Here is an 18,087-nt window from a genome sequence, read left to right as displayed (position 1 = left end):
TGTCTTGGCTGAAAATGTGCTTTTCAAGGTGTTCTGTTGAAATGGTGTCTGTTTCTTCCTTCCCTCCCTCTTTTCTTTCCTTTTTTTAAAACCTAAGTCATCTTAGGTTAAAAGGGGGGGGGGGGAAGAAACAAATTCTGCCCCTAGTGGTAGGAACGGATTAAGCAGCTTTGCATTAGTTCCTATGGGAACTAATGATTCAAGTTACAAACTGCTGCTCGACTTAAGAACCAAAAACAGCCGGAATTGATTAAATGGTTTTCAATGCATTCCTATGGGAAAATTGGTTTTGACTTACGAACTTTTCAAGTTACGAACGGAGTTCCGGAACGGATTAAGTTCGTAAGTAGAGGGCCCGCTGTATGTTCTTTCCACTATAAATCCGGTCCACAACTCCAGTCCTTGTTTTCAATTACACCGTTCACTTTTAGAAACATAACTCTCCCAGCTGATTTCAGACAGTTTATACTATTGTTTACAGCTGTAACCTCCGAGGAGGGGCTTCCTCCCCCTCAGGGGTAATATATAGTCCCGAAGATGCTCAATCTGCTATTAAGAAGTCTGTCCAATTCTTTATGGTAACAAGACAAGCTCTGTCCATGTTTGCTTATTTCATCAAATAGTTTTTCAGGGTCAGCTTTATTTTTCTTTTCTCTCACCATCTGGCTACTGGCCTTAGCTGGTCTGCAAGGAGCTGGCTTCGCTTTTGAAATAGCATAGCAGCAGAGCCGGTAAACTAGCTCCTCCACTCCTTTTGGCTCTTGTAGCTTTACAGGCTCATTTTTAGATTAAGGGCTTCACATTTATTTATTGTTGTCAGTTTTTAACTGTAATTCTCCATTCTCCTCTCCTCCAGGGTGGGTGGGTTACTCACAGCTGAGTGCCAAGATGGCTCCCAGACCCAGTCTGTACTCCGTGATCTCTTCAGAGGGAAAAAATGTCAGGTTGCAGCCTTGCATTCATTCTTCGGATGCTCACTCACAGCTCAGGTAGGCTTCTCCTGGCCTCACCTGCAAACCCTGTTGTCATTAGGGACCCCCAGACTGGGCAGTTCCAGTTATCCCCAGGAGCTTCCCCAGAGATGACTGACTGTCCTGTGACAAGCCCCGCCTCCTTACTGCATGGTTTTCAAAGTGCTTTCAGAGTGCCTGCTTTGTAATTTCCTCTAGAATTTTCCCTGGGATGGATGTCAGGGTGACAGGTCTGCAATTCCCTGGTTTCCCCTATTTGAAGACAGGGGCAGTGTCAGCTCTCCTCCACCTGTCTGGCTCTTCACCCATCTCCCCTGAAGACAAGACAATATTAGACAGTGGTTGTTCAGTTTCTTCAGCCAGCTTCTTCAATGTCCTTGGATGCAGTTCATCTGGCCCTGGGGATTTCAACTCATCCGAACAAGTAAGCTATTTCTTTTACGTTGCACTCCTCTTTCATATTTTTTTCCTCTCCATCAGGTGATGAACAGGACAACTGGAATTCTATGGAGCCAGTCATTGTTTCAGTAATAAAAATCAAGTGTGAAGCACCAAAAAAATTCTACACACTTAAAAGGAGGAAAAAGGAAGATTAAAACCAGGAAAAAGGACAGATCAAGAAATCTCCAGCTTCTCTTGGTATTGGTGCACTTCTGATCACTTGAAAAAAATCAACAAAGGAAAGGAAGGAGAAAAGGTTCCCTGGGCAGATAAACATTCAAGGGAACCTCAGATGACAATAGACTTGACAAAGTCCACCCAGAGGAGAAACGAAGTCAATACATAGAACAAGGAATGAGCATCACAATGCACAGTGATTGTACTTCATGTGAAAACCCTCTGAGAGATGAGAGACAATACCAATGCCTACAGTGTGAAAAGAGCTTCAGTCACAGCAGTTCCCTGAGATCTCATCAAAGAACTCACACTGGGGAGAAACCATATAAATGCATGGAATGTGGAAAGAGCTTCAGGCAGAGCAGTTCCCTGAGATGTCATCAAAGAACTCACACAGGCGAGAAACCATATAAATGTGTAGAATGTGGAATGAGCTTCTGTCTAAACAATAGCCTTCGTCTGCATCAGAGAACTCACACTGGGGAGAAACCATATAAATGCATGGAATGTGGAAAGAGCTTCACTCACAGCAATAGCCTCAGTTCCCATCAAAGAACTCACACTGGGGAGAAGCCATACAAATGTATGGAATGTAACAAGAGTTTCAGTCTAAAACATAGCCTTAGTTTACATCAAAGAACTCACACAGGAGAGAAACCGTACAAATGCATGGAATGTGGGAAGTGCTTCAGTTGGAGTTTTGCCCTGAGTTCACATCATAGGACTCACACTGGAGAGAAACCATATAAATGCATGGAATGTGTAAAGAGCTTCAGAGTCATAGTTCACATAAGAGAACTCACAGAGAGGAAAACCAGTGAATGTGGAAAGTTCTGCCATGACAGCAGTTGCCTCCATTTACATCAAAGGACTCACTCTGATGAGAAACCATATAAATGCATGGAATGTGGGAAAAGTTCATTTTAATTAGTCCTATTAATCAAGAAATATGTTTAGAACAGGCAGATGGGACTTCTACTTTATCCTAGAATGCAACATTTTATCTTCTGAGTAAAAAGATAAACTATTTCAGCACTCAGGAAATTAACCATGACATTGAGGGGGAAAATTTAACCAGAAATGGACCCCAGGTCTAAAAATGCACTGAGTAAAATGTGTAGTTACTTAAATTCGAAAGGCCTGTCTTGGAATTGGTAATGGGGAAATGAAACGATGCCTGTGATGGACACCAGAGGTGACCTGAGTAGAAAAGGCCACTGTTTGCAGGAGATGTTTACTTTGGCCAAATTGGCCTTGAGGGAAATTGTGCCATTCCATGATCATTGTCTCCAATAAATACCCCACATTGGAGAACAGTTCTGAGGTTGACTGGTGGGTCTTTGGTTATTTGAGATTAATTTGTTGTGACCAGCTTTGAAAGTTTGGCCACTTCTATCAATGGTGTCATGTTAGAAATCTCCTTCACATCAGGTGGCAAAGGGGTCCTTACTCTGAAGCAGGGTCATGAGATAGAAGAGTCTCTGTATGAGGAGGAGGAGATTAGATTTCGAGATGGGAGTTTAGATTTGAGGATTTTGGAATCTAGAGTGGAGAGAGAGTGCACAGTTGAGAGTGGATGAAGTGGGATGTTTTGTTAAGTGTTAACGACACTGATTGTACCTTCATCACCTGTAATAATAAACAACTACTATTTGGCTCTTTTTAAAATGACAAATTGCTTGGACTCTATGATTAATGATACATGATGTTGATGTAATCAGCTGGTGGCAGCGACACGACAAGTTTCTTGTGCCCTTTGATTGGTGAAACAACCAAGGGACAGGCAGAAAGGTGACAAATAGCATTCAAGATTTTTAAATGGTTGAATTCCATGTAAAGGGCAGCATTAAAAGCACAGGGAGAAAAAATTTATATCTGGCAGAGTAGTAATATAGCTCAAGATGGGAAAAAACTATTCAAATGATGACATGAGGGAAAGCTTGCTTAAAGAGCCAGGTCTTCACTTTGCTCTTGAAAACCCAACAAGGGAGTCAGAGAGATCTGCGGGGGCAGACTGCTCCAAAGGCAAGGGCCCACTGCCAAGAAGGCCCGGGTTCTTTTTCTTTCTCTCCAGGCCTCCCTCGGCGTGAGGCCCCTCAGCCGCCCTTCCTGGCTAGAACAAGTAATTCCAGTAGATCTAGGTGGGAGGAGGTGTTCCACTAGATATCGAGGTCCTAAACTGTTTAGGGCTTTATATGTCATCATTAGCACTTTAAAATCAATGCGGAAACGAACGGGCAGCCAATACAAGGCAACCAGAGTGGGAGAAATATTTTCTCATCCCACTGAGAAGTCTGGCTGCCGCATTCTGCACCAATTGAAGCTTCCACATAAATCTCAAAGGTAGCCCCAAGTAGAGCGCATTAAAGTAGTCTAATCTCGAGACTACAAGCGCATGGACCAGAGTGGTGAGTGCCCCAACATCAAGATAGGGAGGCAGCTGGGCAATCCCCCACAGGTGGAAATAGGCAGAGCGGACCACTGACGCCACCTGGGTTTCCATGATGAGTGCTGGAACCAGATGAAACTCCAAGCTGCGAACCTCACTCTTCATGGTGAGAGTTATTCCCCCAAAAGAGAGGGAGTTTCCCAAACTACTGATGGAGGAGACACGCACCCTCAGGACCCCTCCGTCTTGTCCAGGTTCAGCCTCAGCCGATTCTCCTGCATCCATTGCAGTACAGCCTCCAGGCAGCGCTGAAGGGACAGAACGGCATCCACTGTGGTTGGAGAAAAGGAGATGTAGAGCTGGGTGTAATCAGCATACTGATGGCACGAAGCCCCACACTTCCTGATGACCCCACCCAGCAGCCTCATGTAGATATTAAACAGCATTGGGGAAATAATCAAGCCCTGCGGAACCCCACAATTGAGGCTCCACGGGGCCAAAACATTCTCCCCAAACTGTACTCTCTGAAGATGTTCCTCCAAGAAGGATCAGAGTCAGGCTAGCGCCAGACCACCAATTCCCAGCTCGGAGATCCTCCCCAGGAGAATACCGTAGTCAATGGTATCAAAGGCGGCTGAGATACTGAGTAGGACCAACAAAGATGTTTTGCCCCTGTCGGCCTCCCTCAGCAGGGCGACCCATGCTGTTTCCATACTGTGGCGCGGCCTGAAGCCCGACTGGAATGGATCCAGGGCATTGGTTTCATCCAAAAGAGCCTGGAACTGGCCAGCCACCACCCTCTCTACAACTTTGCTGAGGAAAGAAACACTGGGGATGGGCCTATAATTGCCAGTGTTGTCCGCCACCAAACTTGGTTTCTTCCTTATGGGCCTAATGGGTCTCTCCTTGGGGAGACCCATTAATTATTGCTGTGGCCCATTTGGTTGTTTTAAGCCTGGCTGCTTTGATTAGCCAGTCCGAGAAAGGGTCAAGGGAGGAGGTGGTGGCACAACAGCAGTCAAGCGCTTTGTCCACCATATCTGGTGTTAAAGGCTGCGAGACAGAGAGAGTCCCATCGGGCAAGGCAGAGCGCCGGATGTCTCTGCTTGATCTACTGTGTTCAAAAAAGGAGAGAGCTCCCAGCAGATGTCTTCCACTTTAGATTTTAAAAATGCTGCAAATTGGTCAGGTGAGATACTAGTTGGAGGCCCCTCACTGGTATAACACCTGGTATAACCCCACTCACAAGGGCATTTGTCCATGACGATATACCTAACTCTGAGAGCCTGGATGTCTTTTCTCTTAGCTAAAAGGACTAGAATTCTAGCTGCGGGGAGAAGATTCCTGCTGGATTCTGGTAACTAGTGAAAAAGATAGCAAAGCCCATGCTTAATGCTACCTTAAGGACTAGTGTACATCCTTAAGGCTTGCAAACGCAGCTTTGCGTTAGGTCCTTCCTCTCTCTCTCTCCTGCCTTTGTTGATTTATATTTTTTGACAAATCTTGTGCCCAAAATGGACAGTAGCCTCCATTTAATGGTTCTTCGTTGTGGTCTCTGTGAATTCACACAAATGGGTTAATCCTGCACCTGTGCAGGACGTCCGGAAGATTCTAGAGCTTTGAAAAAGAAACAGTTGAGTTCTCCCTCCCCAACATGGTATAGGCTCCGGCCCGTCAATCTTCCTTTCAGTTCCTCTTTCCTCCATTCCAGTAGGACATTAGGAAGAGCAGAGTGAATATTTTTCCCCTCCCTTCACCTGGATTCCCCTTTTGTTTTATGGCCCCTCGAGGCTTCGAGCAGTGTGCCACCTGCTCCTGCAAAATTCCTTTGTCAGACCACCAGGACAAATGCTTGTTTTGTTTGGGTGAATCCCACCTCCATCAGACTTGCACTGCCTGCAAGGGGTTTTTCTAAACAAGCCATTAAGCTCAGGCACCAACACCTTAGATCTTTCCTCTATGAAAAGTCTCTCCTTCTCACTATGGAGGTTCCTTCCCTCCCTTCACCAACTCCTCTGCGTTCGGAGGTCTCTAAATTAGCGCCTTCCCCTGCTGAACAGGCAGCTCTTACCATCTCCTTGCCTGTGGTCCAAGGAAGCCTCTAAACTGCACAAAGCCAAGGCACCTTCTCGTCCCGACATTTCCACAAAAAAGAAAATCAGCGACTGACCTAAGAAACTGAAGAGTGGCATAAATTTCAAGCACAAACATACAAGAAAATTCCAATATGGGTAGCTCCTATAGAAGCTTTTGCGTTGAAAGTATTAAATCAGAAAGGAATGTTACTAACTTATAAAGAATTACTCAACAGAGAACAAAATATAAAAAATAAGCAGGAATTAGAGGAACTAGGGGTGGCGACAGATTGGTGGTCACTGAATAAACTAGAATCAAGATATAAAAAAGATAAAAACATGGGCTTTTTTGAGGGTGAAGTCCAGGTGGACAAACTATGGATCCATACTGATGAGAAAATAGTAAAGAAAATGTATACAGTGGTGCCTCGAATAGCGATGTTAATGCGTTCCACAAAAAACATCGCTATTGGATTTCATCGCTATTCGAAATGCGGTTTCCCATTGAAATGCATTGAAAGCCGGCTAATCTGTTCCAATTGGAACGAATTGCCATCGCTAATTGAAAATCTCCATAGGAAACATCGCTATTCAAAACGCGGTTCCCCCATTGAAATGCATTGAAACCTATTCAATACATCTCAACGGGGAGCAAAAATCAACAACAAATTTAAAAAGAGTCAGAACAAAGTCAAATTGAGTTAACAAAGGGTTTATTAAGTGCACTTTACGATTTCAAACTTTTCAAACAGGACATTTTAACTTTAAACCATTTAAAAAAAAAGCGAACACGGGGCTGTTTAAACCATCGCTAATCGAAAACAGGGGACCTAAAATGTAATCGCTATTTGAAGCGCGGTCCTGACCATCGCTATTTGAAAATTGCCCATAGGAAACATCGCTAATCAAAGCGATAAAATGCCCCGAAAAACTCATCGCTATTCGATTTCATCGTTAATAGAAGTGCTCGCTATTCCAGGCACCCCTGTACATACTTTTTGGAATATGAGCTGGAGGAGAGGGTAAAAGAGACAATAAAATGGGCAAGTAACCTCGGTTATAATATTGATATTGATCACTGGACAATGATGTGGAAAGATTGTTATAAAATGATTAAGCCGGTAAACTTAGGAGAAAATATCCTCAAAATGTTTTACAGATGGCACTACACCCCTGCAAAACTGGCAAAAATGACAGAGGGTAGCAGCCCCACCTCCGTCCAGGTCCCGATCCGGGAAGCACCAAGCCCCTCCGTCCACACATACCCCTTCCTGCAGGGGATCCCCACCCTGGGATCTGGTTGGGGAGGGGGATCTGGTCGGCCCTTCCCTCTCCCTCATCCAGATCCACTGAACCAAGAGATGCTTCTGAAGAGTCCCCTTCGAACCCCATAGACTGGGAGGGGGGAGGGGGATCCTGAAGAGGCTCAGGATGGCAGGCCAGGTATGGGGGGAAGGAGGGGAGCCCCATTGCTCCAAGCAGACCCCCCTCTTCACCACAAAGGCCCCATTTCTGGGACCCCCTTTGTGTCCGCCCTTTGCAGCCCCCTCCCTCCCTTTCTCCTCCCCACTGCATCCCATACCTCGCTTTCGACCTGGGGGTGAAGTTTGGGGGGGTTTGCTGGAGGAAGGAGAAATTGGGGGGAAGAGAAACAGCAAGGGGAACCGCTTCCCACCTTTCCCCTCATCTGCCACCCCCCCCCGAAAGGCTGCGTGCAAGATCTGGGGGAAAGAAGGGTGTCGAGGAGGACCCACCGACACGCACAGAGAAAAAGGCCCGGGTGTCTTGCTGGGGGGGGAGGGTGAGATCGAGACCCCTCCCAGACTTCCCGATCACCCCCCCAATTTAGCCCCCCCATGTGAGGAGGAAGAGGAGGAAGGCAGGGACCAAAACAAAGAGACCCCCTCCCCCCAAACCGGGCAAGGCCCGCAGACCGAGCGGATTGTGAGGGTCTCGGGTTCGTGGGGGGGAAGAGGAGGGTTTTCTCCATCTCTGCAACTCCTGAGCCCCCCCAAAAAAGTGGTCCTGCACCCCCCCGACTGAGGGCTCACCTCCTTGCCAGTCCCCTGGCGGGAAACTTGCGAGGAATCCCCTCCCCCTTCCAAAGCGGCCTCTTTCCCCCCGGGGGATCCTAGAGGTGGGGGGCAGGAGAGGGCCAGAGCGGGGCTTCCCACCTCCGGTTTCCCTTCAACGCTGCTCTTCTTCTTCCTTGTTTTTTTCCCTGAATGGAAAGGGAAAGATGGCGGTAGGGGAGGTGGACGACAAAGCGGGTGGGGGGGAGGGAGGCAGAACAGAAGGGGCAGAGCCTGAAAGGGCGGGTGGAATAGATATTTTCATCTCTCTCCTGAGGGAGGATTTTTTTAAAAAAATGAGCATCTACTAAAGCAGGTGGTTCTTGCCCAGTCAGCCTTCCAGAGGGATGGGCTTCTGCCCGGAGACAGGTGATGCGTAAGGAGCAGGAGGAGGAGCGAGCTCTCATTGGGTCCCCATTGTTCTTCCCTGGGCGGAGCCAGAACCTCTCCCCTGCGCGTCGACGGGTTGCCAGGCAATCCCCTCATAGATGCCATAATAAGGCAGGGGGACACCCAAGACCAGCTCTTGAGGGCTTCCACCCAGCAAATTAATCAACTTTGAGGAATTCCTTTCTAATTTTCTGGAAACTTAAGTACAACCGTTGGGGAGAAATTGAGAAGGAAAAAGAGTTAATATACTTTGGATTTAATGTACAGTGGTGCCCCGCATAGCAACATGAATCCGTTCCAGGATTAACGTCGCTATCCGTATTCGTCGCTATGCGGGGGGAGGAAACCCATAGGAATGCATTAAACTCCATTTAATGCGTTCCTATTGGGGGAAAACTCACCGCTATGTGGGGAATCCTCCATCCAGCCGCCATTTTCGCTGCCCAGTGAGGGCACGGTGCAAAAATGCTGTGGGCGGCCATTTTGTGGATGCAGCGGCCATTTTGGAACCACCGATCAGCTGTTCTAAAAACATTGCAATGCGATAATCGGTAAGCAAAATGTTTACCGATCATCGCAATGCTATGTTTAGCCACCTAAAACATCACAATGCGATCGCATTAGCGATTGCAAAAAATGTGTCATTATGCAGATTTGTCATTAAACGGTGTGCTTGTTAAGCGAGGCAGCACTGTACTTACTTGGGTGTGGAAATGATCTTCCCTTCATGACTCCTCCCTCCAAAAGGTCCATCAATGAACAGCCCTTCCAACCTCAACCCCAAAGGAACATCCAGTCTGGCATCATCCCCTCCCTGGTTCTCTTCCCTTGCCTTTTTGGCTGTCTTTCCTTCCTTCTCTGTGACTCAGGCGGAGCCCGAACACCTCATCCCATAATCCTGCATATTTTGGAAGTGATGGTTTCTCTTCTTTTTTCTAATCTACCAGATGATGAAGAACAGGGGAGGAAGAATTGCCCAGCAGCATCTGGGGCAACCTGGGCAGGAACTCGCAATCAAGCAAGGAAACAGAGAAATGGAAATAGGAATGGCCAGGCATGGACTTCACATGAATGAACTGACGCAGGGGAGAAACCACGTACCTCCATGTCACCTCAGTAGCCGTCAAAGAACACATGCAGGGGAGAAACAGTATCTGTGTATGGAATGTGGAAAGAGCTTCAGTCAGAGTAGTAACTTGAGGAGACATGAAAGAACTCACACTGGTGAGAAAACTTACAAATGCATAGAATGTGGAGAGAGCTTTAGTAAGTGTAGTCATCTTAAGTCACATCAAAGGACTCACACTGGGGAGAAACGACATAAATGCTTGGAATGTGGAAAGAGCTTTAGTCGCAGTGATCACCTTAGGTCACATCAAAGGACTCACACTGATGAGAAACCACATAAATGCACGGAATGTGGAAAGAGCTTTAGTTGCAGCGGTGACCTTAGGAAACATGAAAGAACTCACACAGGGGAGAAAACACATGAATGCATGGAATGTGGAAAGAGCTTTAGTCAGAATGTTCACCTTAGGTCACATCAAAGGACTCACACTGGGGAGAAACCACATGAATGCATGGAATGTGGAAAGAGCTTTAGTCACAGTAGTCAGCTTAGGGTACATCAAAGGACCCACACTGGGGAGAAACCACATAAATGCATGGAATGTGGAAAGAGCTTTAGTTGCAGTGGTCAGCTTAGGGTACATCAAAGGACCCACACTGGGGAGAAACCACATAAATGCATGGAATGTGGAAAGAGCTTTAGTCACAGTGGTCAGCTTAGGGTACATCAAAGGACCCACACTGGGGAGAAACCACATAAATGCATGGAATGTGGAAAGAGCTTTAGTTGCAGTGGTCAGCTTAGGGTACATCAAAGGACCCACACTGGGGAGAAACCACATAAATGCATGGAATGTGGAAAGAGCTTTAGTTGCAGTGGTCAGCTTAGGGTACATCAAAGGACCCACACTGGGGAGAAACCACATAAATGTATGGAATGTGGAAAGAGCTTTAGTCGCAGTGGTCAGCTTAGGGTACATCAAAGGACCCACACTGGGGAGAAACCACATAAATGCATGGAATGTGGAAAGAGCTTTAGTTGCAGTGGTCAGCTTAGGGTACATCAAAGGACCCACACTGGGGAGAAACCACATAAATGCATGGAATGTGGAAAGAGCTTTAGTCGCAGTGATAATCTTAGGTCCCATCAAAGGACTCACACTGGGGAGAAACCATATAAATGCACGGAATGTGGAAAGTGCTTCAGTGAGAGCAGTCACCGGAGTAGACATCAAAGAACTCACACTGGGGAGAAACCATAGAAATGCATGGAATGTGGAAAGAGCTTTATTCAGAACTCCTGATAATTAAAGAAGGCAGAAGAAATTCATTCAGTTTTGTGCTGGTTTTCACTGGAAAGATTAAGCAATGAAAAGCTGACTAAATGCAAAACAGAGAGAAAAGAAATGGAGTGCATTTTGAAGTGCCATTTGTGATGTGTTTTACTTCTATCATTAATTAAAAGAGAGATGCCAGAAAATAGACATGGAACTTTTTGCTTTAAAAAATGAGAATAAGCATATATTTTGCAATGGATATTCTAAGGATAACTGATGAAAGAAAGCAAGTAGTGATGAGAGAGGAGCTGTCATTTGGTTTAGAATGCTTTACCCTCATAAATAATAATAGTAATTGAGTTTTAAAGAGGGTACCAAAGCAAAAAGCAAAGTGTGCTGCTTATATACCGTCCCATAGTGCTTCAAGCACTCTCTGGGCGGTTTACAATTTAATTATGCAGGCTACTCTTTGCCCCCCCAGCGAGCTCAGTACTCATTTTACCGACCTCAGAAGGATAGAAGGCTAAGTCAACCTTGAGCCGGCTACCTGGGATTTGAACCCCAGGTCGTGGGCACAGTTTTAGCTGCAGTACAGCGCCAACCTAGCAGTTCAAAAGCATGCAAATGCAAGTACAGTGGGGTCTCGACTTACTAACGACCCTACTTATGAACAATTCAACTTACGAACCCGCCCTATAGGGGAAATAAGGACTCGACATACGAACTTCCCTCGAGTTATGAACAGGGGGAAAAGTCCCCCCTCCCTCCCCTTAGAGGCTTCTGGAGGGGGAAAAAAGGGTCAGAAACTTAAAAATAAATAAAAGAAAGTCACTTACCAGGCCTTGGTAGCCCCCAAACAGCAGGAAAAAGAGCAGGAAACAGGTAAAAGCCCACACCAGAAGGGAGCCTGGCAGCCCTTTTGTGCTCCCCCCCTGCTCCTGCACCCCCCTCTCCCCCCTATCAGCTGATCGGCTGGCTCTGAAGAGGCTTGGGGAGGCTTGCTCAGCACCTAAAACCCTGCCTGTGTGTCTTTGTGCTGAAAAAATCAGTACAACATGCTTTAAAACATGATTTTAAATTGGCTTTGTTGAAAAAAAAGGTTTAAAAAGTGCTTTGCAAACTGTTCCCTGCCTTCCTCCTCATTTCCTGAACCTAAGGGAAAAAAGAAAAAATATCCCCCTCTAGTGGCAGAAGGCGGAATAGCAGCTTCCCATTAGTTTCTATGGACGGAAAAGAGCAGATACAGATTAAATGGTTTTCAATGCAATTCTATGGGAAATGCAGATTCGAACTAAGAACTTTTCGACTTACAAACTGCCTTCCAATACGGATTATGTTCGTAAGTCAAGACCCCACTGTAGATAAATAGGGACCACCTTGGTGGGAAGGTAACAGCGTTACGTGTCTAAGTCGCACTGGCCATGTGACCACGGAAGATTGTCTTCGGACAAAACGCTGGCTCTATGGCTTGGAAACGGGGATGAGCACCGCCCCCTAGAGTTGAACACGACTGGACAAAAAAAATTGTCAAGGGGAACCTTTACAGCGGTTTAACCACTGCGCCACCAGTGAATATACTATATTATTTAGGAAGAACTAGGTGCTTCTGTGCTATTATATTTAGAGTATACTGCTTTCTAATGGCAGGGATTTTTGGAAGGAGTGGAAAGTTTGGTTTTTTCAAGCTCCGGACTCTTCGGGCGCTGGATTGCAATGGGTCGGAGGTGACCAAATCCTTTGCTCCTTAACATCTGAGCTTCTCAGAGGCTGGGAAATCTAAGCCTTGGGAAAATTTGGTTTTGCTGATTGATGCAGAACAAAGGGATATAAATATTGAGAGAGAGCTCACACAAAGTGTTATTAGAAGGGAATGGATGGAGAAACATAGATGTTTGGTTTCATGATACAGGGTGAAAGTCCTTGGAAGAGAGGAAAGATAACTGTCAGGCAGTGACAGCCATCAATGGATTTTACACATGACTGGATGAGAACATAATTTTCTGTTTGTTTAAAAAACCATTTGAGTCAAATAATGCTTTTTTACTTTGTATATATTTATTTTTAAAGTTTAAATACTTTTGCATGTCTTTCATTTAAAATTATATTTTTTTCCTTTTTATCTTTCTATTCTTAGGAAGTTTGAAGTCTTCTGAAGATGTATTCTGTCTTTCTAGATTATGAGAACCAGTGTTTTAATGTGTTTGCATTTTAGGTTCAAACAGGCCTTAAATTTTCCCTATTATCTAAATTTAAGTTGCTGCATCTTTTTGCAAGATACAAGGATGTATTTTAAGCAAGCCTGCAGTTTTTGCATAAGTACATGATGTTTGGATTTAAAAATCTGTACCAACTTTTTTTCCTCACGCCTGTAAGACTGCCTTACATATTTTCTTAGATTTAGTTTATTTAAGTATGGAATCTAGACATGATGTAAATAAATGAACCTGTACAGAATTAACAAATTTTGGAATTGCCTGGAATCACTGCAACAATGAAAAGACTTCCTGTGAGATACCCAGATGAGCTTCAAACATATTGTCACTGGCTGTCTATCTGACGGAGAAAGTCGGGCTGAACCCATCCTGACTGGAGTGCCGTCCTTTCCTGAGAAGCCCATGGAGCTCCAGAGACAGAACATATGACCTGTCAGAGAAGTGACACCTCCATGGGGAGAATGGACAGATAGAGAGATGAGAAGGGTCACAGAGAAAACCAGGGAGATAGAGATAGTTCTGGGTGAAGAATCAAAAGTTTAGGTCAATGAAGGGATGGAGAGTCTGGAAATAAAGAGCCTGGGGTGTCTAAAGTGGAAGTTCCAGTGAGGGAAACAGAAGGTTCATTAGAGGAAAGGATCGACTGGGCAAAGGAACATTAGGGTAGCAGCAGAGGTGCAAAAGAAAAAGAAAGGAATAAGACAGGAGGGGGAAGATAAATATACCTTGGGGAACCATCAAGAAGGGAGATAGCGGAAGGTGGAGAGGTCAAAAGAAGGAGAGGATATTCCTGAGGAGGAGCTACATCCTGGTGAAGCTAGCAGCTCTTGGGAATCAGCTCCCAGAGAAGCTAGAATCACTTCGGTCTGGGATCCCCTTAGAAATGGGGGGATTGAAGGGGAGGTCAGGAGAGACCTTTCTGTAGCAGTTGTGTCAGCAGCAGAAGTTAGAAGATTGGGCAGCAACCTGATTTTCCTTTCTTCTGGAAATTCACATCAGCATGGACCGAAGACTGGCGCCATTTTTGGCAACCAGCCAAGACAGCTCCGTTCGCCGAGAATAAGAGAACAAGAAGCACGGCGAAAATATATAACAAAGTAAGTGGAAGCCCTTGTTCTATGAAAAACCCCAATTAAAATGAAGAACAAGTGATTGTGTGAAAATTTATGACCGAAACGAGATAAGGAGCGGCGTATTTAGCATATCAGCTCACAATTAAGCTGATTCAAGGTTGGTAGATTTGAAGAGAACAGCCAGGCAGAAATAGCTTGTGTTTTTATTAAAGGAAAAAACTCCTGGAATCAACACTGGACAGGCTTTGAGAGAATAAAATCTGCTGTAAGCTGTACACTTTGGACCTTTTCTCCTTTTGGATATATAATTCTTAGACTGTGTGGGACTCTGTTTGCTGTGGAAAATACATTTGCTGGGACTCTGATTGCTGGCCCTCCCTTTTTGGGGGAGGAGAAAGAAGCCTTTGGAAGTAAAAAAAAATAGACTGTGAGCTGCGAAATAGACTGTGAGCTGCGATCTGGTTTGAACTGAACTAATGATTTAAATGACACTTTGATAACACAGCCCGGCTGGGTGAAGGTAAAAATAAATCTTGAGAAGAGAAAAGAACATCTTCCGGTTTGGCGACTGGAGACGAGAAAAGGGATTGGACTATAAAAACACTTGAGAGACTTATGTTTTAAATTCCATCTTTTTGCTTGAGTTTGCCTGCTATTTTATTGCTAACACTGCAACAGTTTTAATGTAAAATATTGGTCTTGACGGTGACTTATATATTATGTATATTTGGGCAAAGGGGAGAGGGAATTTTAAGTGAGGGATAAAATAGTGGGAACTGAAGAGCATTTTGTATATATATAGATCAGATATATTGGAAAAATGGAACTTCTCCCTGGGAAAACTAGAGATCAATGGCTAGATTGGAAAATCTCCTTTCAAAGGACAGCGTTGAAAGGATTTGCGCAGGTAAATTCTTGTCTTGATCAGATACAAGATCTTATTAAAGATCCTAAGGAAGAGAAAATAGCAGAGATTAAATCACACCTAAGAAAAATGCCACAGCCGGGGGTATTGAAAACAATACCAGATAATACAAATGGGATGGTGTGTTACCCACTAAGCTATGAAGCCATTGCAGCTAGGAAAATTGAGGCTGAAAAGAGAACTACTGTTTTAGGTGTTGTCCCCCCTTTCAAAATATGGAAGAAAACAGAGTCACAGAAACAAAAGAAGCACCTGGAGAAAAAGGGAGAGGTGAACAGAATATATACTATTTCAGACCTGTCGAGTGTACATTCAAGACAAAAGGAGAGTCAAAGAGGGGATATATCTCACAATTAGTCTTGGTGTTCTGATGGTTTTGGAATAACTTAGATGTAAGCTGTGTTATAATTATAAGTTGAAAGCTAAAGGGGTAAATACATAGACAGATAGCTAGAAGAAGAAGAAGAAGAAGAAGAAGAAGAAGAAGAAGAAGAAGAAGAAGAGATCTTATTGGAATATGAATAGATTATATGTATATATTTAATATGAAAAGATTGAATGATTATATATCTGATGTTCTCTTATACTCAACCCCTTTTTCCACCCTTCCCATTGCCCTTTACCTTCTGTACCCCTTCCCCATCTCCTAATAGTTTTGAAAAAAAAATTATTTTAAAACAAAGCTGATGATGATGATAAAAAAAAAAAGGAGAGGATATTCCCACAAGGCTGTGAATGGATATGAATGGAGAATCCCTGGACCAAACAGTGGGAGAACTTGATAATACCTCATGAAGAGGCAGAAACGAGACGGAGAGAAGTAAGACTGGAGAAACCCTCCTAATGGGGAGAAAAAGAGTTTAGAAAGTAGAGGAGAAAGATCAGGGGGGGGAGAGAGGCATGCTAGCTGAAGAGGGAAAGGGAGAGATGGACCAACCTCTCAGAGAGGGCTTTTGGCAGGACCCCAGTGGGTCAGATGTCTTCCAGTGGTGACAACATTGATGAATTGTAGAATCTCCTTGCCTGGGAGGTCTGTAAATTTCTGTAGGATTCCTGTGGAGTCAGGTATCCTAATGAAGTTCTGATATGTAGATATAAAAGACGTCATACAGAGGAGAGGCCGTAGAAATACACGGAATGTAGGAGGACTCATCTTTCTATTCATCCATGAACTCGTACAAAGAGGAAACCTTTGAAAAGCAAAGAATGCGGGAACAGATTCCATCTGAGCTGACAGGCCTAGAATAGCCCTTTAAGAATTGATAAACAAAGTTTGTGAAAAGTTTGTAAGAAAGAGTCCAATTAATTATTTCAGCTGTGCAAGTAACTAGCTGACCAGTTTGATTTAACCCAGCTGTGGAAGCAAAATGCTGGGGAAGAACCCTGGAGAAGCTAATCTCTGATTGACCACTAGGGACAATAAATTTAAGAGCCTCAGCACTTTTTTCAGGTTGAAAGAGGAGAGACAAAGGCGCTACTCTGCAGGACTGATTTACAATGCTGGATATTGCTATGGACTCTGGATATATGCTATAGGAAATGGACTGATATTAAATGATTTATCGTGTATGACCAATGGACTGAACTAAGACAACTCTGTCTGTATGACTACGGCTACAATACAATTTTTTCTTTACCTTAATGGACTCTCATTTCATTCCTTGTCTGCATACTGGTACCTGAATTGGATAAACCTCTGCTAGGGCAAAGGAAAGATCCCAACGAAACAGCCGACAAACTCCATGGTTCCTTCCGTGGATAAAAGTTGACCGAATAAGCAAAAGAGGCACCCATTACTTAGAGCACATAACAACATGGCTGAGAAATCAAAGTGTGAAGCCTGGATTCCTGCTTCTCTCTCTCTCTCTCTCTCTTACTATTTTCATCAATATGTTAGAGCTTGCTAATACATTTCTGCTATATTTGTTTCTCTGTTTGAAATATTTTCTTCTTGGAAAGGACCCAAGGGTGGTTTACATCATTAAAAGACAGTAAGAGCTCTCAAGGGTAACTATACAAATATTTAAAAGGATCAAAGTGTGTGTGTGTGGGGGGGGGGGGTCATGTGGTCCTTGTGACCAGCCAAACCCAACAATCTAGCTGCTGCATATTGGACCCACTGAAGCTTCTTGACATTGTGGGTTGATAAAGTGATATAGGTGTGTGAACTATGCTCCGTTCAGTATCCTACCATGAGAAGCTCGGGTGTGCACGGCTAAAATAGAGACATGCTTGTTAGCAGAATTTGAGAAGCACGTCTGTTGTCTCCAGGACGTTTCTCTTCCCAAAAGCTGATGAGGGATGCCTGTCCATTTTCCGTTCCATCTCCAAGCTGAAGGAGCTCAAAATGGAAAACAGATCAGCTCCTCTACATTCTCGGACCAACACTCTCCAACGTAAGGTATTTGTAAGGCGCTTGTTTTGAAAACAAGGGCGCCAACCAAAGGAAAGCCACCCTAAACCTTAGTGAGATGTGGGGAAAGCTTCATTGACAGGTGGACGAAAACTGGCAAGAACCGAATGAGAACTCAGGGGTGGGTGATCTGTTAAAGAGGGAAATGGCTTGGGATCTTTCCATGGGTCTATTCCAGCTGATTCTGGAGTTTGTTGGGATGTGTTCTCTTGTTCATGGATTGCTGCCTTGCTTCATGGATTGCTGCCTTGCCGTGGCGAAGGGGCTTGAGTAACTCAGAGAAACTATGGGCTATGCCGTGCAGGGACACCCAAGACGGACAGGACATAGTGGAGAGTTCCGACTAAACGCAATCCACCTGGAGTAGGAAATGGCAAGCCACTCCAGTATCTTTGCCAAGAACGCCCCATGATCAGAAACAAAAGGCTAAAAGATATGACGCTGGAAGATGGGCCCCTCAGGTCGGAAGGCGTCCAACATGCTACTGAGGAAGAGCGGAGGACAAGTACAAGTAGCTCCAGAGCTAATGAAGTGGTTGGGCCAAAGCCGAAAGGACGCTCAGCTGTGGACGTGCCTGGAAGTGAAAGGAAAGTCCAATGCTGC

At 44.7% G+C, this 18,087-nt stretch overlaps 1 protein-coding gene across 1 annotated transcript; it reads left to right on the top strand.

Annotated features, from left to right (window-relative positions):
- The first annotated feature begins 1,462 nt into the window (after nucleotides 1–1,462).
- Nucleotides 1,463–10,892, top strand: LOC144585026 (uncharacterized). Its single transcript, XM_078382467.1, has 2 exons — nucleotides 1,463–2,351; nucleotides 9,661–10,892. Exons 1-2 carry the CDS (start codon nucleotides 1,767–1,769, stop codon nucleotides 10,843–10,845), a joined length of 1,770 nt encoding a protein of 589 aa, XP_078238593.1. The 5' UTR covers nucleotides 1,463–1,766; the 3' UTR covers nucleotides 10,846–10,892.
- The last annotated feature ends 7,195 nt before the right edge of the window (nucleotides 10,893–18,087 follow it).

This window comes from Pogona vitticeps, chromosome W (genome assembly GCF_051106095.1).
Source record: "Pogona vitticeps strain Pit_001003342236 chromosome W, PviZW2.1, whole genome shotgun sequence".
Lineage (NCBI taxonomy): Eukaryota > Metazoa > Chordata > Lepidosauria > Squamata > Agamidae > Pogona > Pogona vitticeps.
This window is presented reverse-complemented; position numbering and strand designations above follow the sequence as displayed.

What these genes read in the sequence shown, in the direction of transcription:
- LOC144585026 (XM_078382467.1), top strand. Translation starts at nt 1,767, where the DNA reads ATGAGCATCACAATGCACAGTGATTGTACTTCATGTGAAAACCCTCTG. An exon ending in CATATAAATGCATGGAATGT is followed by an intron (nt 2,352 to 9,660) that starts GTAAAGAGCTTC and finishes CATGCAGGGGAG; the next exon opens with AAACAGTATCTGTGTATGGA.